The following is a 24,399-nucleotide window of genomic DNA, read 5'->3' on the forward strand; positions in this document are numbered from 1 at the left end:
CGGAAAAATGTGGCAGCCTCGACCACTGACAATTATCAGTTCTGTTGGGAGGAAAAACTAAGAACTGAAAAGGTATTAAATTTTGTAAAAATATCACCTTTGTGCAAGGTTGCAAAATGTCATTGTCGCAGTTCAATCTGAATTAAACTTAATACTTGGATGTGAAGCAAACTCTAATCATGCAGGAGATTTAAGCTGCGCTAGTATTTTTCTTTCACGTAAAATATTTATTGGTATTTTCACGCAAATTCTTGAACAATTGACTTATTGTTGATATTATAATTGTTTACTGCTTCGCAGTCCTTGGAAAAAGAAAGCTGAATAAGCGTCAAACTCAGTTATTTCTGGTAACCTTAACATTTTGATCTGACCTGCAAAAGTAGTAATTCTTACATACTTCGGTCACGGTAATCTCTGTTCAGGAATCTAATATGTTATAAAGAAAGAGAGAAAAAAAAAAATCAAATATTACCCTGAGAGTCGGGCACTTTTAATGCTTGTAATATATATAAGGAAGAGACTGTAGTTGTAAATCTTACTCTCTATTCTTAAATATGGACAAGCTCAGATTCTCTTTTCTCCGAACTTGTAAATGTCGTACATGAAATGTCAACAACCATATAAAAGATATTCGGATACGTTACCTGAATACTGAACATTTATTGCATATATATATTCAGAGAACTATATATGAAAATATAACATAAACACTTGCACGAATTAAGCGTGATATTAAGATAATGGATGATTAAAATACTTAAAATTTTATCACTATTATTATATTCTTTTGCTGGTATTCTCACCTTCAAGTCAACGTAAATACAATAATATTTACTTCACAAGTGAGAGGGAGTATAACTCGGGGGATTATTGGCGTAGGGGGATCGGTTATCTAAGACTTTGATGAATTCCCCTCCTTGCCATGATGATTCTACTAGCCCTCCAAGCGACTTGAAGGTAAGTGGCTGAACTACCACATTTGTCTTAATACCTCGACAGTGATCTCACAGCCAGCGACCAACGCAAGAAAGATTCAACTTTCCCCCGCAATGGAAAACCATTAACTACCATTTTACCGCTCTGTCATTGTATTATCTGTATAAAATATAAGACGTTGAACATCACAGCACTATATTCAGTATCTGAAGAATGACGTAACGAAGTTACTGTATCCGCGAAGGGCAGAGTTTCTCAGCGTTGGAGTTGAGCATTATCAGCCCGAAACTGGAAAATCGTGTTGTTAGTAGTAGTCCTTAAGATGTTACTAGTAATTGTGTGAAAATCCTTATATGAATATATGATAATCGTCTTTAAGTAAATTTGCTCAGTTCTAGTAACACTGAGAGTCGCTACGCGCTTTTACCTCCTTGAGAATATATCCAGTATGTATTTTGTCACGAGTAACAATCTCCTATAAATGAATTAGTCATTTCGAAAAGGCCATATATCCAGCAAAGTATATTGTTAGGAGAAAGAAAAAACTTTGAATTGCAAACTCAACATGTAGAATGGCATCGTTGATATTTAGGCAGTACTGTAGGATATGTAACATAATGTGACCAGGCAATTGGTCTTTTCACAGAGAATGCGCGTTTCTCCACATACGTCTCGACTTTGCACTAAAATGAAAATGTGGGGGGGGGGGATGGACATATGGCTTTTTTGCAATGACTGATTGAAATATTTTCAACTAACTTCTATGGAAAATGTAAGGAGTTGACAAATGTTTTTGGGTTATTGATACACAGAAAATATTTTGAATAATAATAATAAATTAGCAGTTCTGAAGTGTTATGGTTCGTAGCTTTCTGCCCAGCTACGCTTTGACATTCACAAAATGTTATTGTTCCCATTCAGTTTTTGTGCCTTATCAACAGTTCGCTGGCGACTAAACGTCTGGAGCACATCTAGCGACTCAGTTGAGCCCCCCCCCCCCCCCAAAAAAAAAAATGTTCATTGCAAAAAGAAAAATAAGGAAATTAATGATTTCAGAATGTTTTATCTTCTGCATTCACGGAAAATGAGAAATGGATTGTACATTTGGGTAAATTAATGAAACTGTGGATTGATTACATTAAAATTAGTGTAATCAACTGAATTAGAAGTAACACATTATTGAAAATGATGAGTGGAAACACAATTTATCATTAATCTTACATTAAGATCGAATCACTTTCAATAAACACATTTGGCAATTTTAGTGCATTCATAGTTGGAAAGAGACTTCCTGTAAAACTGATGATTTATGCAGAAACTTTTTACAGAATTTTTTGTGAAACAAGTGACAATTTAACATTTAACACCGTGAGAAACCGGTAGGACTACAGCGTAAGTGGCTTAATCTTTAAACGTCCTTTGACGCAACTGCTGCGTCGGGGCTAAAACCTTAAAGTTCAACCTGTAATTAAGATAGGAAAATGATTTGGTACCGATGTATTTCTGAAGGATGCAGCTTTCCGCCGGTGTGCATTTTATGTATGTGGGTGGTACCACGGCGAAGAGGGGGGGGGGTAAAGGTCGTGGGGTTTTTTCAGCCATTTTTTTAAGGGCCATTCCCTTCCTTGGGGGTACACTCATAAAGTTGGTATGTGAAGCAATGAAGTAGGCCACTACATGGTAATATCCTGTATTTGTACTTTCTGCTTACATGGAGGGAGTAGGGAGGGAGTAAAGTTTTTTTTTTTTTTTTTTTTTTTTTTTTTTTTTTTTTTTTTTTTTTTACGTAAATTACATGTATTTTTATGAGAAACATCAATAGCTCAGCCCCTAATTAAGCTAGAAAGATGATTTGGTACCAATGTGTATTGCAGCAATGGCTACCATTTTTTATATTATTGCTACAAATGCCTGGCCTACACATTAGCATCATTTTGTCAGGGATGATTGCAAGGGTTGCCAGTGCCCCGCAAAGTCAGTTTTTTTATATTTTTTATGATTTTTGTGTGTTTCTTCTGCGAATATAGCGGAAATTGCACGAATGTTTACCTCGTTGGAATCTATGCTTTATAAGCTTTCCAACGGTGTATGAATCATGACTCTGTGATAATGAGGGTGGTCACCAGAGCCCCAACGTGAGAGTCTACGATTTTGTTAAAATCCCCGACGGACGTCTAAAGGTTAAACCGACCACTAAAAGTCCTGTAGACGCAATCAAACTGAATTAGTGTTTCTATACTTCATTTTAATAATTTGATTAAAAGTGCTTTAATTTCATTAATGCTATCAAAAATATCACGCTTACTTAGAACGTAATGAGGAGGCTTAATTAAAGTTTAACGGTGCTATAATTAGCATATGTTCAACCAGTTAGATCAGTAACTTTATTCTCTAAACTTGATTAGCTAAACACTCATTTGTTAGCTAACATGCAAGTGTGACCGAGTAACTAGAAGCATCACTTCTTTTATAATCTAAATAATTATGATCACATATTCCATGGCAATCACTCATTACTAATATTGAATTATGTGTTCGATCCCCTTTGTCAGAAAACCACATATATCCTCAGTGAGTTTCAATCTTAATTCATTAATATAATATATCAACAGGTAACATTAACAAAAACATGCCACCCAAATCTATTAATTCAATAACAGACAAGTAAGATTGAGGCATGTGTACTTTTTACACGGCTTTTTGCCCGTAATATTTATATCTCTCAATAGTTAGATGGAGGGCAGAATTGGTTCAAATGTAATATATGTGAACCTAGTTGAGACTTATGTAGAGTTGATTTTTTTTTTTTTTTTTTTTTTTTTTTTTCTAGAAAGACAATGAATGAGTACAGAGTCAGCCAGAAAAATGTATACACTTTTTGTCATCCTGTATTAGGATACTGGCCTTGACAATTGTTCTGAGAATTAAGTATGTTGTAGTACGGTTTCTCGCCCAACAGATGGCGACATTGTCAATTGTTTTCAGCTAAAATTATGTTGTACAGTTTTTCGCTGAACAGATGGCGGTGCTGTGACCACGATTAGTGAGAAGAAAATAGCAGGAGCACGTCACTGGAGAGCAGAGTTGAACCACCAACCTGCCTAACAATCAACCGCATTGTTGACAAGTTTGAAGCGCATGGAACGATTTGCGATTTTCACAAAGAAAGATCGGGAAGAATGCCTACTGCAATAAATCTTGCTTCGTCAGCCAACGGCCAACATTTTAAACATCTAATGTAAACATATGCTTACTTGAAGGTTTGTAACACACGTTTGAATGTAACACTACAACGTATATATATCTTAAACAGTGTATACGTTTCTCTGGCAGACTCTTTACCTACTCTATAATAAATCATTGAATTCGCACCCATAGAGTGATTGATATGCTATAAAATCGGTCAGTTTCCTCTAATTATTGTTTCAACATCACCTCATGTATTTACACATTAAAAATATTTCTTTTCCTCATTCTCGAAGGAAGTGGACGAGGAGGACGCCAGAGCATTGGAAAGATTCATGACGAAGAATCCTGTGCCACAACGCACGTTAGCCGATATCATTATGGAGAAAATTACAGAGAAGCAAACAGAGTTGCAGACCCACTTTTCAGACACAGCAAGTAAGGAAGGAATATATTATGTTTCTATGGTGTCCTCACGTTTATTAGTTTATAAGAAATTGTCAAAATAGTAGTGATATCAGGTTGATTTTTTGTGTGCTATTTACAGCAACGCTACGCTATACTATGAGGGGGTATGTTGTCTCAGTGGTATAGTGCTTACCTCTGATGCGTTTGATCCCAGGTTCGATCCCTGTCCAAGTAAGTTTATGGACAACACTGTGTTCGTGAGTTTTCTCCGAGTACTCCCGTTTCCTCCCACTAGTCTTACCATCATCATTCACTTGCCTTAATCATACGTCTCCCTTAGCCTATTGGGCATAATCGTGGGATCTTAAACTGAAAGATTTAATTTCATTTTTTGCTACGCTATACTAGGTTTGAGAACAAGAAAGCCTCTATTCTTGGGAATGCACAGAACACCCATACAGTACAAGCAATAAATCTAAGAAAACAATAGGCAACCGTCGGTCAGCAAGAGGAAAAGAAGTTGCCAAACATCCCCTTTTCTCCAGATTTGTTTTATTTATCGTAAAAAGTAATAATATTATGCCTTTGTTTCTCACTTTTTGCTTTCTTTTTTTCTTTCTTGTTTCTTCTTCTACCTAATGACATCGGACAAAAGTAGTTTGCGGTGCATTTCATGGAGTTCAGTACTGTAAACGATCTACATGGATGGTTTCACCTCACCTGAGAAAGACAGGATGCATCACTCTCATCATAGGCCAGCATACCAGCAACAAGACTTTGTTTTTGGAGAGCGTTTTGAGAGACCGTTGTCCGGATCGTTCACAATTGTAGAAGATCCATTTTTCATCTGAAGTAACAATCGGATGCAAAAAACTATCCTGGTTATTTCTTACACTGACAGATCTGCATACATGCAGACAGCGATTCGTGTTGACCAGTGTTAACTCATGTACCACGGGAGTAGTAGAAAATGGATCGATCTGGGCCAGTATTAAAACATATTTAATCAACTCACAAGCCCCTGGGAAAATGACCACCTTGCACCGTGAGCCCACGGTCTTTTACGACCTCCATTTTAGGGGTGAATTCGTTCCCTTTTACGAGCACATTTTAGGGGTGTACTCGTTCTCTTTTATAAGTCCATTTTAAGGGGTGAACTCGTTCTCTTTTATGAGCATATTTTTCAACCCCTATTTTAACATAGCAGATAGCACAGCTAATAAAAGAGCATGGCTTATTTTTCAACCCCTATTTCAACATGACAGAGACTACGAAACATGGCGGACATAGCACAGGGGGTGTATTCATTTTCTCCACCCCTAATTGAACATAGCAGAAATTACACTGAGAGTACGTAACACACAAAAACCTCCATTTTAAGGGTGGACTCGTTCTCTTGTCCACCCCCTATTTTAAGACAATGAATACCTATGTAACATAGCGATTCGATACGCTCTTTGAACCGATTTGGATGGGGGTTTTCGACCATGCTGAGTAGGGGGTGAATTCGTTCTCTTTTCCAACCCCTATGAACATCAGACTACGTAACATAACGAACATACAGAAGAGCAAATTGAACTCGTTCCCTTTTTCAACCCCTATTTTAACATAGCAGAGAATAGAAGTGTACTCGTTTCCAACCCAACATTATTTTCTTTTACGGGGGTAGCAACACCCCCAACCCTCCTCCTTTCTCATCCAGGGCTTGGGACCGGCAATGGCGGAGTTTAAAAAAATAACATCATCATACTCTCATAAATGAATAAAGCATAATATCATTAGCATCAATAGTAGTGAGTGAGAATTTGTTTAAAAAATCCTGCATCGAATAACCAGATGCACGACATGCTAAATATAGGAAACAGTAATGTCCACAAAATTGAGATAAATCACCTTGAATACGTCTATTATTCCATGTATAATACAGACAGTTTCGTTTTAAAAACCTTATATGATGTTGTATATAGGGAGGTATACCATAGCTATCGAAATACTCTCCCACACACATATTAGATATATAAACAGCAACCCAATGTTCACCAGGCTTATCACTAGAATCAGTGTTTATAATTATGGCGGCTGGAAATGTATGAATAAACAAAGGTAACTCATCAGCAGCATACACACCAATAAAATGATCTTTAGGTAAATTTTGTTGTAATGCTTCATAAAGCTCAATTGTATTTAACATTTTCTTTAATTAATATATATTTTTCTCTGGAAATCAATTTCTAATTCTGAAGAGAATTCACCATAAATAATTGTTGTTACAGGAGATGGCAGTGCTTCTTTAAAATGAACCTCTAAACGTACACTTCCTTGTCGTTGTGGACTAGTATGAAATGCAGCACTTGCGCTTGAATCAGGAGTTAAATCAAACACCAGTAGAGTATAACCATTAGGATATTCAGCGAGTGAAATATCATTACCTTGATTAGAATAATAAATACCTGAACCTGTAAATAACGTAGAATATGCTTGTACATATAGCTTATTATCAAAATCTGGTTGTAAAGGTTTGAAGGGCATTGGATTTCCATCAACATACAATGTAAAAAATGACATACTAAAATGTTGAAAATTGAATGGATTTGTTTGATAAGTACCATTAAAAGCAGCATTAGTAACAAAACCAATAATAATACGTTTAGGCACTATGCCTGAAAACAGATCTGGAAGTGTACTATCCATAATTCCTTGTGGCAGAGTTTCTGTCTTCACCTGCACTTTTGTTATAGGATATTTTATTCTAAATTTAGGATTTTGTAACACTTTATTTTGTGCTATTTTAACTGCTGGTGATACATCAACCTTTTTCACAAGTAATGTTGCATCTGTAATTACAACTTTTCCATCAGCATCTGCGTCACCCATTAGACAAAATGTAGGTTTAGCTGGAATTAGTTTAATACGCAATTGTACACCATTCAGTAAAAATTTCTCCTGATTGAAAATATCAGCATGAATATAGCCCAATAGTTCAAATGACTGACTTAAAGCAGTGAGAAGAAAACGTTGTTTAAATCCTACATTAGCATCGGCCACACTGTCCATATGCCCTGCAGTATCTTTAAACCACATTGATGTTTGAAGATGCGTTGTTTTAGCTTCAGTATTATAATTTAGTAGTTTTTCAATATACGATCGATATGGATATGTATGTGAAGAGTAGGAAATAAGTTGATTATTTAAATATAATTGCAATTCACTGAACATTGCATTGAGAAAATCATTTACAGGGCCGATTTTCTTATCGGCAGAAGTTAAATTAGAACCATCTGATTTAGTAATTTTACCTTTAACATATAACATTGTGTGCGGTAAGTCAATATAGTCATCCCCATGACCGGGGACTACAAATTCTATTGGTGCATTATCAGCTATTGAAGCCACAGGTTTATATGGAACTATTTTATTACCTATAATACTGGTTTGAGTGGGTAAACCAGCAAATAAATCTAATTCTGATTTCATACACTCACACTGCATTTTTCTTACTATTAATATTCACACATGGTAAAATTTACAATACCATATTACGTCTACGAAAATGTAATTTTACACATACACTGCCATATTGGAACGGAAGTGGATTACCTGTACTATCTCTTAAATCAATAATAATTTGATCAAATTGTTTACGTTGCACAGTGACATAATGAGGATTATCAAAAATATGTACATTATTAATACCATGCTCTGTAATATTTGTATTTATAATACGTAACAATGGAGCTACGGTGTCACCCACCATTTGTGGTTCTACAATATCACTGTAAATATACATAAGTGTAGGTAGCGCTTTTTGTAAATCAGGTGGATAACGAGCATGATGTACAACTGCAATATCTTCTTGCTGAATATGATCAAAACCTAGTATTCTGGCTAGTTCAGGAGATAGACGTACTTGTATATGCTTCTCTTGATCTTTTATTACTCTATTAACCTCAATTCGTTTCACTGATGCTTTGACTTTTAATTGTAAATTTAATATATCACTTTTATGATTAATTTGAGATAGAATATCATCAACATGATAATAGTGGCCTGGTAAGATTTGAGTTATGTTCCAGTTTTTTGTATTCATGAGACGATAATAAATATTATTTGTATATTTGGAAACATTCTGAAATGAACTTGTATAATGCACTTCAACAACAGCTGTTTCCCACACTCCTTTCTCCAGTACAATAGGTTGATATAATTTAGTAGTATAACAAGCAAGAGTATTTTGAGGAAAATATTTCATAGAACTATTGCTAGGAAGTGTGAGATAAAAACTATCACTTTGCTCCATAATTAATCAATCAAAAATATCTTTGGATCTTTTTATCCGTTTCACACCAGCACCACCACCACTAAAATGAACTTTCTTTCTTTTTCTTCTTCTTCCAGATCCTTCCAACACCTGATTTAATTTATTTTGAGCTTTATTTTTTAAATTTGTTTTAGCTTCTTGCCATCGATCATGCAAAGACTCTTCAATAGGTCTATTATTATCTAGTACATCTCCTGCTACATTAATTCCTGTACGTATCAATTCTTTACCAACAGTTTTTGCACCTTGTTTTAATAAAGGAAATACAGTACGAAATAAACCTCCTAGAAAACTACCAATGCCATAACCTTCTTGATATGCTGTACCTCTATACACGTTATAATTACCTCCTGCTTGGTGTATGTAGTAATTGAGGTAGGGCTCATTCATCTTTCTTTCTTTCTATATACTTAAAAATAACAATAGATTACAATAGAATATTATTATTATTATTGCTTATAAGTACACCATTTGCGTTTACGGGGTGGAGGACCATCTTCTTCTTCGTCTTCTTCGTCTTCTTCTGTTAGTTTTCTAATATAATCTATTCGTTGAGGATTACCAATGTACTCTAAAGGTATATTGGCTTTTGCTAATAATGTAGCAAAAGGTTTCCAGCCGGCAACTGAAATATTTTTCTTACGACATCTAACAAAATCGGATATCAAATCCACTATATTTGCACCTGGAATTAATTTATTATTAATATTCACATTTCCATTATCGTCCCATTGAATATTTGGATTTTGTTTCAATTTACGTAATAAAGGTCTCGCTTTACGTTTACAAATTTCAGGGAGAGTAGATATTATTTCATCATCCTCCTCCTCGTCCTCCTCGTCCTCTTGTTCTTCTTCCTCCTTAGTAGTGGTAGTGGTAGTTGCTGTTGTTGTAACTGCTGCCGGTTTTTGAATTATATTTAAATATTTTTGTAAGACTTCTCTATATCTTGTCCATTTTTCTTCTGCATTTAAACTTTTATTATTTAAAATTTCTTTCATTTCATCATCAAGATTAGATATCGTTTGATAATGATGTAATTTTTCTGGTGCGATTAAAATAAGTTTTTGTGCGTTTTGCATAATTATTTAATTAAACTAGATAGTATACCTCCAATAATAGGTGCAAGCAAAGCAGTAAGAAAACCACCTTTTTGTATAATTATTCGTTTTTTCTTTTGTTTTAATGACGGACCTTTTTTCACCAAATATCTCAGTTCCTTTTTATATTTTTTTAGCTTATTTATCTCTGTTTTATTTAATGGAACATTTCCCTGTAATACGTTATAGGAACATTCACAAATAGAGCGAATTAAATCAGGATCTGCATTTTGTAAAATTGCCTTACGTGCTTTCGGTTTTGACTTTGCTAAAAGTTTTAACATATGTGCATTTTCCTTACTAATCATTTTTTTACGGCTATTAAAGCATAAATAGTTGTTAGAATATAAACCATATTACAATTATTATTTTTTTACAGGTACATAAACATAATTAAAAGAATCTGTTGGAAAGATATTTGTTCGAACTCGCTGCTCATCAGGAGTATTTTGTTTTAAATCAAAGAGTAAATACCCATGTGCAATTCGAGTTGCATCTTGATATGCTTCTTGAATAAATTTTGTATTACCTGGATACAATTGTCGTGCGAGATAATTAATTTGAGCTTGGTCTCTAGGATTTTTAAAACAAACAATATAATGACAATTTAACGAAATATCCCGCATTCCTTTTTGTTGATGGAAAATATTCTGTGTTATAAATATTACACTTATATTTCTATGATGGCTACCCTTAGTAAAAATATCTACAATCCGATGGTCACACTCACGCATTAAATCATCTATAATGACAAGATGTGGACCCTCATGTGCTTGAAATTCATTATTTTGAGGTAAACCTTCTTTAAACGTACAGTTTGAAAGAGTATCATACAATGGTTGCCATTCACCATAACACCATACAATATTTTTAAATAACTTGCTATAATGGTCAAGAAATGTTTTAACAAAATATGATTTTCCACAACCTGTGGGACCTGCTACCATACATGTAAAAGGAATTTTCCATTCCATCTCTATTACAGATATATTGCATTTATTTTAAATAGCGTTTTTAAATATTTTGCTTTCTTTTCTCCTTTACATAAAAAAACAGCGTTTGTGGAAGAACAAATTTGATTTAATATACTTTTTACTTGTGATACTGATAGACCTCGTGATGATGATGATGATGACAATTTAACTAAGCAACGAAAATTTACAGTGTTGCTAGAATTTAAAATATAAAATTCACTTTTTGAAATTATAAAATCTACAAGAAAAACTTGTGATGACATGCTTCACCTATAAATTCTTGACTTCTCTTTTTTTTACAATATAGTATGTTTTAAATCAATCCAAGAATTTTCACTTTTTGGCAGACCTAACCATTGCACATAGGCCTTATTATTTTTCTTTCGCAACACTTTTTCAATTAAATATGTGTTTGGAAATTTCGTTAATTGTAATTCGTGTCCGTAAAATCTTCCTTCAATAGGTTTATTATTTGAGTCTACTAAGTGATATGTCGGAGGATTAGTGAAGAAAACTTTAGCAATTCGAAAAATTTCTGTACTCCAATTGCGTGTAAAACCTCTATCAAAACCAGGACGCTTAAGTTTACTAATTCTTACATATTCACCTATCTTAAATTTACTTTTTCTTTTTATCACAGAAAACTTTTTGCAATAGATGTTTGTCAATAGATGTTTTTCATTTTCTTTTTTAACAGCGTCAATAGGTTTCATTTTAATAGTGGAATGAATAGTATTATTATATTTATGTAGTAATTCCGGCAGAATGTCAATCCATTTATAATTTCCCTGCAGTGTAAATTGTCTCCACATTAAATTACGTAACGATCTATTAAATCTTTCAATAATACTTGCTTTCACATCACTGTACGTGGAATAATGTTTAATTTTATTTTGGTTCATCGTCTTCTGAAACTCTGAATTATAAAATTCTCGACCCCTGTCAGTTTGTAAAAATTTAGGGCTTTTGTTTGCTTTTCTCAGTACTGTTATAAATGCTTGTGTAATTTCTTTCCCAGTTTTATTTTTCACAGGAATAGCCCAAGCATATTTAGAGAATGTATCTATCACAGTTAATAAATATTTGAAATTTCGATTAATTTTTGCTAGACCTTTCAATTTTCCACTATTCATTTCAACTAAATCAGCTTGCCATAAATCATGAATCCCTTTCGTTATAACGGGTATTCGAGGATAGTTTCGTCTTGCACTTTTATGTAATTCTGCAACTATTTGTTCTCGAACTGATTGTGACATATTTTTTTTAATACTAATATATCCAAAAAAAAAAATTATATCGTATTTACAATATACAAATCGTACATTTTACATCTTTATTATTATAATACCCCCAAGGAACAGTGTGTATATTACAATTTAAAATTTTTCTTTTGTCATCATACGGATCTAACGCTAATTTTCTCACCTGATTTGTTGTTAAATTATGGTATTTACTTTTAATTTCAAATTGTGTTTTATGAATCGTTTCGTTTTTAAATATACATGATTTATAATCGTCAAACGTAATTTGTTCTTTAACTATATTTTTCTTGATCCCTTTACATTTTTTCAATTCTTTATTTTCACCAGTTTTTATAGCATAATTTTTTGCTCGTAACCCAACATATTCAATCATAGGAACTCCACCTAATTCGTCTTTCATTTTACCCAAAACGTGTTTATTTTGTGTGCTATATAAAGAATTATTTTCAGGATAATTTGAGGTGTCAAAATACTCATTCATATCTTTTATATCGTTATAAATATTGTTAGTTTTAATTTGGTAAATGAAAGAGTCAGTATCCATATATGCAATTCTAATTTTATCTCCATATCGCGGTTTCATTATATTATAATGGAATTCATACATTGCTAATTTTGATAATTCTAAAACTGTCGCTCCTACGTAAATTGGTTTATTAAGGGTTACCGATTTTTTTACCATATGAAACAATGCCAAATTATCAGCCAATTTTACCCAATTTTCAAACTGATTTTGCGCTACTAATTTTTTACACTTTTTTTCATTGTTAATTAATTTTATATCAATTCGTTTTCGTACATTCTCCATTGTCTTTCCGTATACCGAATTATTTAATAACTTATAGAAATCTTTTTCAAATTCAATTGTAGCATTTGCACGGCGTTGAGTATTTTCTTGAATATAAGATGCAAGCCATTTAGATTGACGAAACCATAATATTTTATGTACTTTTACCAATATTAAACCTTGTTTTAGATAAAATTGTAATACTCTATAATGCAAAATATAATTCGATTTCGGTTTAAGTGTCAATAGTAATTTTGAATATTTACCATTCGGTGGAACTTCATTAGTTGGAGCACACGGAAAATCAGAATGGTATTCGTGTAAATCAGTTGGATATTCTAAATCCACTTCTAGAAAAAATCCCCATTCACTATCCGTGGGCCAATTGATAATTTTATGTTTGTCTTGCCAGTTGTCAATTTTATCCTCCCACCGAAAACCACCATATGGTAAATAGTCAATCATTGATAGTCCGTACAGATTGTTCATGTCAATATACAGTAAATAAGATTTTTCTTTTTCCGCATCAAAATCATGTACGTAAGGATTATTAGCTTTGGCATACCTTAACACAGCTTGAGTAATACCTCCGCGAATCGATTTTTCTACAAACATATACATATTGATATCTGATAAAAGTTCAAGTTCAATTTTTGTTCTATATAACATGGCTTGCCATGCCAACCCAGGTGCAGTAAAACAATTAATCGGATCAATACAAAAAGCATTTAAACATGTCTTTCTAAAATTCTCCAACACATCTGCTGTGAGAAGTACATCACATTTTAAATATAGATCGTGGTAGTCCCCTAAATTTTCACATTTAAACACACGCCAAATCAGTTTTGCATATTGATAATCAGTCTCGGAAATTTGTGTTCCATTCAATTTGCTACTAAACGCCTCTCTTCCAGGAAATTCAGTTTCTTTAAATGTATCTAAATTTGTTATGTATTCATAAAAATAAATTCCCTTACGGAGAATTAAAGGAAACTTTTCATCGGAAAAATATTGCTTTGTATAGACAAATTGCTCAGGTTTTAATTTTGACACCAAATTTTCGAGACTATACGGTAGGAATTTAAATAAGTCTACAAAACGTAACTCGATAGGTCTACCATTAAAATTAAAGTGCTTAGAGAATGTTATGTATTTCTCAGTGCTTTCAGCAATTACAAAAATATTTCCAGGGGTGCAACCTAATTCTTTCACAAATAAATGTGCATCATACCCAGACAAATTATGGAAGAAGACAGGGATAAAATTACTTTGACGCTTAATTTGTAAATTACAATTGTTGCACACCGTGGCAATAAATTGACCAGTTAAATGGTTATGATGTTTAACTTTTCTATTGTCACTCGTATATTTACTATCACAAACTGAGCATTCAGTGGATAGGTTAAACTCCTGTAACTGAGAACTATTTAATGGTATTAATGGTTTTTCTTGATCTAATATGTTTATGATTTTTTCTAATTCATTCTCCATAGCAGACATAAACTTCATCGATACATTTTCTCCTCGATAAATAACTAAATCTGATTTCATATAGTTGTTACTCCAACATACAATATAACCAAAACTGCATGGTATATGTTGGTGAATTTGTACTGTATGAGATCCACTTTGTTTATTTATAGGTTTTAATAAACTTTCCATATCTGCAATTATTATCACATCATTCTGTAATAACAATTTCAATTTTCGAAATTTTAAAACTTCTCCTTGTTTCGGCATGTTAATTTTGGTTGGAGTGTGTTCTTTACATAATTTGTCATGTTCATCTAATTTTGATTTGTTATAAAAAGATATTAAACATCGTCTACAAATAAATGTTTGATGACTACCTAACTGATGTCTGACTAAACCATTTAAATTTGTAATTAAACAATAATGAGAGTTTAAATATAATAAATCAATATGTTTAAATACACCTGCATTTTCGCTTATATGTAATGGGAAAATAGTTTCATGATCATAGTTAATGCCATATATATTAATGGAAATTTGTTCGTTAGGAAATACGGAATTATACATATGTTCAAATTTGCTTATGTGTGCTATTTCGACTGGAAATTTTTCAAATAATGGTAATAAAGTATTACTATATTGTATGTAATTATTCACACGATTTGGATGTTCTTTTACTGGATGCAACGCAGCTAGAATACTATACATAAAACTTCTATTATCGTTATTTTGAATATTTAAAACACATTTTGTGGATACAATCCATTGAGGCAATTTTATATGACTCTTCAATAACGCATTGATATTTTTTATTAGACAATAATGAGAGTTTAAATATAATAAATCAATATGTTTAAATACACCTGCATTTTCGCTTATATGTAATGGGAAAATAGTTTCATGATCATAGTTAATGCCATATATATTAATGGAAATTTGTTCGTTAGGAAATACGGAATTATACATATGTTCAAATTTGCTTATGTGTGCTATTTCGACTGGAAATTTTTCAAATAATGGTAATAAAGTATTACTATATTGTATGTAATTATTCACACGATTTGGATTTTCTTTTACTGGATGCAACGCAGCTAGAATGCAGTACATAAAACATCTATTATCATTATTTTGAATATTTAAAACACATTTCTTTTTGGATAAAATCCATTGAGGTAATTTTATAAAAGAAGAAGCGGAAAGCGGATCATATTTACTGATTTTAATTTCTAAGTGATGGTTTGGTTCAGAACATAAAGACCACCCTGATTTCTTAATTGCCCTATTTTCTTGTTCAACTAAAATTTTATTAAATAGTTTTTCAATTATAGAATTCAAATCTGTACTCGGCAAAATAATTTCGTTACCACTATTTACAAAGAATCGACATGTTTCTAAATCTACTGGTTTTACAAAAGTTGTAGCCAAAGAAAAATTTACTTTAAACGATGTCTTAGTTTGTTCTTGTTGTAATATATCTAAACAGTCTTTTCTTTTATTCTTTAAAAAACATCCACTATCCTCATTTAAATCAGTATCACATTTTAAAATAATTTTTTTTAAATTATTATTAAATAGAGTATCAGAATTGATAATATTTGATTTAACCTTTTTTGTTGCCATTTTTTTTTTTTTTTTTTTAAACTAACTCCTCAAAGTTACTATAATAATTTTGAACTGAGTTTTTATAATATAATATGAATAGTATTATTATAAAATGTCTTACTTACAAAAGAAAACAAAACCACACTATTAATAAACCACACTACTAATATAAACGCACACACACAAAAAATATCTGAACTTTACGCTTCGGATGCTGAACAGGAAGTGATTACAAAAAACATGTCGGTCAGTCTTTTATACCTGTCTGACAGCATTGCGTCATATTGCGCAATAGTATGAGTCATCCTCGGGAATTCCCCTTTTTTTTTTTTTATACCTTTGTGATTGATTACATTACGTTCAGGGATTCCTATCGTTGAATGACGACAAGTTATTGTCTGTTAAAGAGAAAACTAGGTCAATGTTTTTTCAAATCCGGATAAATGACGTAATGAGAATTATCTACATATGGCGGAAGTTATTATGTAACTGATAACAAAACACGGAAGTTTCGCATTCTTTAAATAATCATCTCTGCTATGTTCAAATATAGGTTAGAATCTTTGCTATAGGGTTCGAATGTATTCTCTGCTATGTTAAAATAAGGGTTGAAAAATGAGAACGAGTACACCCTCCCTCCGTAGCTATGTATTATCTGTTGTGCTGTATGTTCATAGTCTCAGTGTATTCTCTGTTATGTTAAAATAGAGGTTGGAAAAGGGAACGAGTTCACCCCCCTAAAAGACCATGGATTCAAATAGGGTGGAACAAGTCTTATGTATCTGCTGTGTGTTCACCTCTGCTATGTTTCGTCTACTATTGATGCTAATGATATTATGCTTTATTCATTTATGAGAGTATGATGATGTTATTTTTTTAAACTCCGCCATTGCCGGTCCCAAGCCCTGGATGAGAAAGGAGGAGGGTTGGGGGTGTTGCTACCCCCGTAAAAGAAAATAATGTTGGGTTGGAAACGAGTACACTTCTATTCTCTGCTATGTTAAAATAGGGGTTGAAAAAGGGAACAAGTTTTTGTGTGTTACGTACTCTCAGTGTAATTTCTGCTATGTTCAATTAGGGGTGGAGCCCTCTGCTATGTCCGCCATGTTTCGTAGGGGTTGGAATGAATACACTCCTAAAATGGAGGTTGTTGTGTTTATTATCTGCTCTGCTATGTGTTCGTAACTGCTATGTTGCATAGTCTTATGCTAAGGGGTTGAAAACGAATACACCTCTGTAAGGGTTGAAAAATATGCTCATAAAAGAGAACGAGTCCACTCTTGTGTGTTACGTAGTCTTATGCTCTGCTGTGTGTTCATAGTCTCGTGTGTTACGTACTCTCAGTGTAATTTCTGCTATGTTCAATTAGGGGTGGAGCCCTCTGCTATGTCCGCCATGTTTCGTAGTCTCTGTCATGTTGAAATAGGGGTTGGAAAATATGCTCATAAAAGAGAACGAGTTCAGCCCTAAAATGGAGGTGGTTGTGTTTATTATCTGCTCTGCTATGTGTTCGTAGTCTCAGTGTAATTTCTGCTATGTTCAATTAGGGGTGGAGCCCTCTGCTATGTCCGCCATGTTTCGTAGTCTCTGTCATGTTGAAATAGGGGTTGGAAAATATGCTCATAAAAGAGAACGAGTTCAGCCCTAAAATGGAGGTGGTTGTGTTTATTATCTGCTCTGCTATGTGTTCGTAGTCTCAGTGTAATTGGAAAATAAGCCATGTTCTTTTATTAGATGTGCTATGTATTATCTGTTCTGTTGTGTGTTCATAGTCTCAGTATAATTTCTCCTATGTTAAAATAGGGGTTGAACACGAGTACACCCTTGTTATGTTTCATATTCTTATGTGTTATCTAATCTTCAGTATGTTTCGTAGTGTTATGTGGTATCTTCTCTTCTATGTGTTCGTAATTAACATAGGGGTTGAAAAATATGCTCATAAAAGAGAACGAGTTCACCCCTTAAAATGGACTTATAAAAGAGAACGAGTACACCCCTAAAATGTGCTCGTAAAAGGGAACGAATTCACCCCTAAAATGGAGGTCGTAAAAGACCGTGGGCTCACGGTGCAAGGTGGTCATTTTCCCAGGGGCTTGTGAGTTGATTAAATATGTTTTAATACTGGCCCAGATCGATCCATTTTCTACTACTCACGGGGAACTCTCTCACTTTACCGATTGCACGGAGCCGCCAAATGACAGTGGTGTTTTGTCAAACTCATCTGCAATGACACGAACACTTACCCTACGGTCGGCTTCCACAGTGTTCCTTAAGAGCTAATTCGAACATGCTGATCGGTGCTCGTTTTTCAATGCTGTGTGACGAAAACAAAATTTGACAAACCAACTGCAAATGGTGCATTTATTCGCCGTTATGTTGCTGAGTTGAGTTTTCCACCAGACATCAAAGCGGAACATTTCATAGGCACCAACCTATTACATCATAAAGTATGAAAATACGAAAGCTGAGAAGCAATAATTTTTTGCGCCAACTTCCATCTCCGTTGGAAACAGATATAGTATATAAAAATCTGTAATATTTCATAAACTGGAGGCACGGTGGCTCAGTGGTAGAGCAGTTACTTCTGGTGCGTGGGGTCCCTAATTCGCTCCATGGCCAAGTGTTTGTGGTGCATAACATCGTATCTGTATTTTCTCGGGTTTCTCCCGTTTCCTCCCAATTCTCATTCCACCAACTCTTACGTCTTCATTTACTTGCTTTAATCATCGTTTCCCTTAGCCTAAAGGGCGTAATTGTGGGACATTAAAGATTTAGTTTCATTTTTCGTAAACTACTTGGTTTTTCTCCTGGTGGTAAGGCTTATGGCATGTTCCCATTTCTTACCTGTCTGATTATTAGATAAAAGTGTGAATATCTTCTATCGAACGTACACAAATATTTAAACATCGAATTGACGTACTAAACCTGTAAAATATATTTACAATTGTGAACGGTATATTGACTAACTCACATTTAGGGTCAATCCAAATGAAATCGACCAATTTCCAGGTCAGAGGTTGCTGACAAACTTTATTTATTTTTGATTTTTCCCCCTAAGATTGTACCACATTTAGGGAGTTGTAAACAAGTATTCATTTATTTTGTAGCCGCGCAGGTTTGTTTGTGGCGGCCATTTTGTATAGGCACCTGAGCGTATTTTGCACTTTTCAGAGGATTCCGTTAAACGCTGTAACTTTTTAGTTTTTAAAGATAATGAGTTCAAACCAAAACCATATGAAAGATAATGGAATGGACAACATTCTGTGTTCTGTGCATATTGAGACTTTAGAACGTCGAGAAAAGTAGCTCTGAAATTGAGGTTGGAAACCTAGAAATGGCCATTTTAGAATGTACATTTTGAAATGAAATAAATGATTCACCTTCAATCCTTTGTCTACATAGAAACTACATAGTAAACAACGTCCCAAACAAGTTTCAGATTTAAGAACCTTGTACTTGATTTTTTAAATATTTTTAAACTTCGCGAATTTTCGAAAATTAAGCCTCCTAGACTTGACGACCCTAACAATGTTGGGTAAACCGTATAAATTATGTAGTTCCTCGTTATGAAATTTCCGCCATTTTCTCATTCCCGTTCATCTTGGTCCAAATATTCGTCTCAGGATCTTGTTCTCAAATACTTTCAGTCTATGTTCTTCCCTCAGAGTAAGTGACCATGTTTCGCAACCATACAGAACAACAGGCATGATTATCGTTTTATATATTTTAAGCTTCAAAGTCCTCGACAGAATTCGCGACTACAAGAGATTTTTTTTCGTCTGTTAATATTGATCCTAGATATTTGAAAGTATCCACTTTATCAAAAGTATTATTTAATATTTTAACGTATCCATAATTTGCCGTATTACGGTCCCGACGCACTTTCATGTATTTAGTTTTCTCTACATTTACTTCTAAACCCATGTCCCTGGAAGCGTTTAATAAGATCTCTGCATTTCTTTCTATTGTTCTCCTATCATCCCCTATTAAATTTATAGCATCAGCATATGCCATAACTTGGTGAATACCATTCAACTCTAGGCCATGGTTGCTATCTTTGATTTTCCTTTTAGCGTATTTCAGCACAAAGTTAAATAATAATGGCGACAACGCATCTCCTTGTTTCAGGCCATTTTCGACGTGAAAGCTCGTGGACAAAAATTTTCCTACCCGGACTTTACTTTGGAATTCATTTAAACATATCTTAATTAATCTAATTAGCTTTCTCGGTATTCCAAATTTTGCAAGAACGTTGTACGCCTTTCTAAAATCAATAAATAGTTGATGTACCGGGGTATTGTTTTTTTTTTAGTATTTAGCGAATGGTAAATATTTAGTCGATAGTTAATCGATTTCGTCTAAATTCGCACTGATAATCTCCAATAATATCATCTGCGTATGGGATCAATCTTGCTAATAGATTATTTGAAAGGATTTTATAGGATGTTGACAGAAGAGAAATGCTTCGATAATTATTACAGTCAGTTTTGTCGCCTTTCTTGTGAATTGGAACAATGATTGATTCTTTCCACTCTTGTGGCAATTCTACCGTGTTCCAGATAAGGAGAATGAGTTTGTGTATCTTGTTCCACAATTTTTCGCCTCCAGCTAAAATTAATTCAGTCGGAATTTCCTCTATACCCGGAGATTTGTGTTTCTTTAATTTCTTTATAGCGGTTTCTACTTCTATTCCGTTGGGTTCTGCGGTGTGTATCTCCTTTTCTCCACGCACATTAGTTTTTGGCTGCGTGCTAAGCAAATCGTCAAAGAAATCTTTCCATCTATTTAAGATGCTATCCGTATCAGTGAGAACTGTTCCGTCAGCTTTCTTTAATATATAAGCACGAGGTTGATAGCCTTTCTTAAATTCGCTTATCCCCTTATACATGTCCCGAATATTTTTATTTTTACTATTATCTTCGAGTTCCCTACTTTTAGCTTTCAAAAAATCTCGTTTCTTTGTTCTAAAAGATAAAGTTGTGCAGTAACTAGTGATCAAAATTGCATCACTTAGACTTGAGTAGTTTCTGAGTTATAGGTTGTTGCAGTGATGTGAAATTCACGATTTTAAAAATTGAACAGATGTGCAGTTTTGTGTTGATATACTATCTCAGGCATACAATTTATCTCTGTTTCATGAGAAGAAGTGCAGTCAAACGGCAAGAAATTCGAGATTTGCTACTTGTAAAAAAATTATTAATACCAGATCATATCATAGATTTGTACCCCTGACGAAAACGCAAATCAGATGTTATGAATACTCACAATCAGATGAATTTACTGATTGCAGTACTTCCAGAGCATAGCATGTTGTCATGTGCAGCTAATGATACCGCAGCCTGTATTTATGACAGAAATGGTGGATTGGGGAATTGAAGACACCAGTCAGGAAAATAACTATTTTTTTTTTTTTTTTTTAATTATTATTATTATTACTTTTTCAATCCTCATGGCCCAGGAACCTCTTGTAAGCTATGTACGAATGACAAAGTGTGGGTGCCAATCACTAAGGTTCGCCGGAAACTTACACCCATAGAGTTCACTACTCCTACAGGTTGTACTTTCAATATCAGTGCCAAGCTCTGTACATAAATTAGTCAACTATTTAACCAGCGCTATAGGCAGAAAAGAACTAACAAACGACTTTCGTGTTATTTTGACTTTTGCTACAAAGTTTATATTCACTCCAATGGCGCTTCATGATATTAACTTCCAGTGAAGAAAACCCTTATAACTCAGAAATTGCTCGAGCCTCAGTGATGCAATTTAACCCATTTGTTACTGCATAACTATCGTCTGTTTTGTGCAAATTTGAGATTTTTCACTTCTCTCCTTCCTGAGATATTTGATGGTGAAAATACACGATTTTCGAAAATTCGCAATGTTCAAAAATTTCCAAAAAATCAAGTATATAGTTCTCAGATGTGACTTGTTTAGGACGTTGTCTGTTATCTAGTCTCTATGTAGACAAGGAATTGAAAGTGAGTCTTATTTATTTCGTTTCAAAATGTACATTCCAAAATTACAATTTCTAGGCTTCCGACTTCAATTTTCAGAGCTTCTTTCCTCGACGTTCTGAAGCACGTCTCAATGTGCACAGAACATAGAATATTGTCCATTCCATTATCTTTTATATGGTTTTGATTTGAACTCATTATCTTTAAAACCTAAAAAGTTAACAGCGTTTAACGGGATGCACTAAAAAATTCAAAAAGTGCTCAGGCGCCTATACAAAATGGTCGCTACGACAAAACCTGCGCGGCTAAAAAATAAATGAATATCCGTTTTCAACTAAATGTGGTACAAACTTATGTAAAAAATTAATAAAAAATAAATTTTGTCAACAACAATGATTGGTCGATTTCATTTGGATTGCCCCTTTAAGCATTTTTTTCTCTTAGGTACACGTAGAAACTCACTACCTTTTAGACTTGTAAATATACTATTGTTTACAAAACACTTTGATTAAACCTTTAGGGGATAGGGGAAGAACTGACGGAAGAGAGTGCAATTGGAAGGGGAGTTCGACAAGGATGCTGCCTCTCGCCAACACTATTTAATGTCTATCTAGAAGAGATAGTGAAAAAGAGTTTACATGATGATGATGGTATTTCGGTAGGAGGTAGAATGATTAGATGCATAAGATTTGCAGATGATATGGCGCTTGTTGCAGAATCTGAAAAGAAAATCAATAAAATGTTAGAAAAAATGAGAAAGGGCTTTGAAGAATATGGGATGAAAATAAATGTTAGAAAGACAAAAGCCATGGTGATTGGAACGAAGGGATCTGTGTCAAATATAAAAGTAGGAGGGGAGAAAATAGAACAATTCAATAGTTTTCGATATCTGGGTAGTATTCTTAGTAATAACATGAAGTGCGAACGTGAAATAAAAGCACGGATAGGAATGGCGAAAGAAGCCTTTAGGAGGAAGAAAAGTCTGTTTTGTGGGACTTTGAAGAAAGAGTTGAGAAAAAGACTCATAAAATGCTTCGTGTGGAGTGTTGTACTGTATGGGGCGGAAACGTGGACATTACGTAAAGGTGATGAAAATCGACTGAAAGCCTTCGAAATGTGGGTGTGGAGAAGAATGGAAAGAATTAGTTGGGTCGAGCGCAAAACGAATGAGAGTGTGTTAGAAATGGTGGGTGAGAAAAGAACACTTTTAGATATTATTAGGAAGAGGAAGAGAAACTGGTTGGGACATTGCCTAAGAAGAGATTGTATCATGAGGGACGTCCTAGAGGGTATGGTGTCTGGAAAGAGAGGGAGGGGGCGAAGGAGACTACAATTAATGGATGATATATTTGGTCTAGGAATTAATTCGTGCGGGTGGACAAGAGATGGCGCAACGAACGGAGCGTCCCACAGTTCCGTGTATCCACACATGTGTTGGAAACCCCTGTCATCGCGTATCGTTCGTAGTATAGGGCAGTGGATTAAAGCGTCAACAACACCAGTTTGTAGTTAAGTGAACATGGCGCAATTTGTGCCTGATAAAGTGTTTTTGCGGGGTGTCCTGCTGCATTACTTTAACATGCAGAAAAGTGCGACTGAAAGTCATCGTATTTTGGTGGAAGTGTATGGTGACCATGCTCTAGCTGAGCGAACGTGTCAGAAGTGGTTTGCACGGTTTAGAAGTGGTGATTTCGGCTTGGCAGACCAAGAGCGAGCTGGACAGCCAAAAAAATTTCAAGACGAAGAATTGCCAGCATTGCTCGAGCAGGATTCGTGTCAAACGCAGGAACAACTTGCAGCAGCATTAGGCGTTGATCAAACAACAGTCTCCAAACGCTTGAAAGCCATGGGAATGATTCAAAAGATGTCACATTGGGTTCCACATGAATTGAAAGACAGAGACGTTGAAAGACGAAAAACCATTTGCGAATTGCTGCTTTAACGACAGAGCAGAAAGGGGTTTCTGCATCGAATTATTACGGATGATAAGAAGTGGATCCATTACGAGAACCCTAAACGAAAAAAGGCCTGGGTGAAACCAGGTGAACCAGGTCCATCACAACCAAAACGAGATATTCACTGTGCAAAGGTTATACTGTGCATATGGTGGGATATGAAAGGTGTGGTGTACTATGAGCTGCTGCAACCGGGTGAAACTATGAATGGAGAACGTTATCGACGACAATTGATGCGTTTGAAGCAAGCTCTGGCCAGAACACGACCAGAATGGGAGAACAGACATGATAAACTTATTGTTCAACATGATAACGCTCGCCCACATGTCGCAAAACCGGTCAAAACCTATTTAGAAAATGTCGGATGGGAAGTTTTACCCCACCCGCCGTATTCACCAGACGTTGCTCCTTCGGACTACTACTTGTTCGATTGCATGAACA

At 34.4% G+C, this 24,399-nt stretch overlaps 1 protein-coding gene across 1 annotated transcript in view; it reads left to right on the forward strand.

Moving 5' to 3' along the window:
• bys (Bystin) overlaps window positions 1-24,399 on the forward strand; it is a 52,140-nt gene that overhangs the window by 9,065 nt on the left and 18,676 nt on the right. Inside the window, exon 3 of the mRNA XM_081769689.1 lies at window positions 4,419-4,560. Within this exon, the coding sequence (XP_081625815.1) occupies window positions 4,419-4,560 (142 nt within the window). The remainder of the gene's footprint in view (window positions 1-4,418; window positions 4,561-24,399) is intronic.

Source organism: Thermobia domestica, chromosome 8 (genome assembly GCF_964235325.1).
Source record: "Thermobia domestica chromosome 8, izTheDome1.hap1.1, whole genome shotgun sequence".
Classification (NCBI taxonomy): Eukaryota; Metazoa; Arthropoda; class Insecta; order Zygentoma; family Lepismatidae; genus Thermobia; species Thermobia domestica.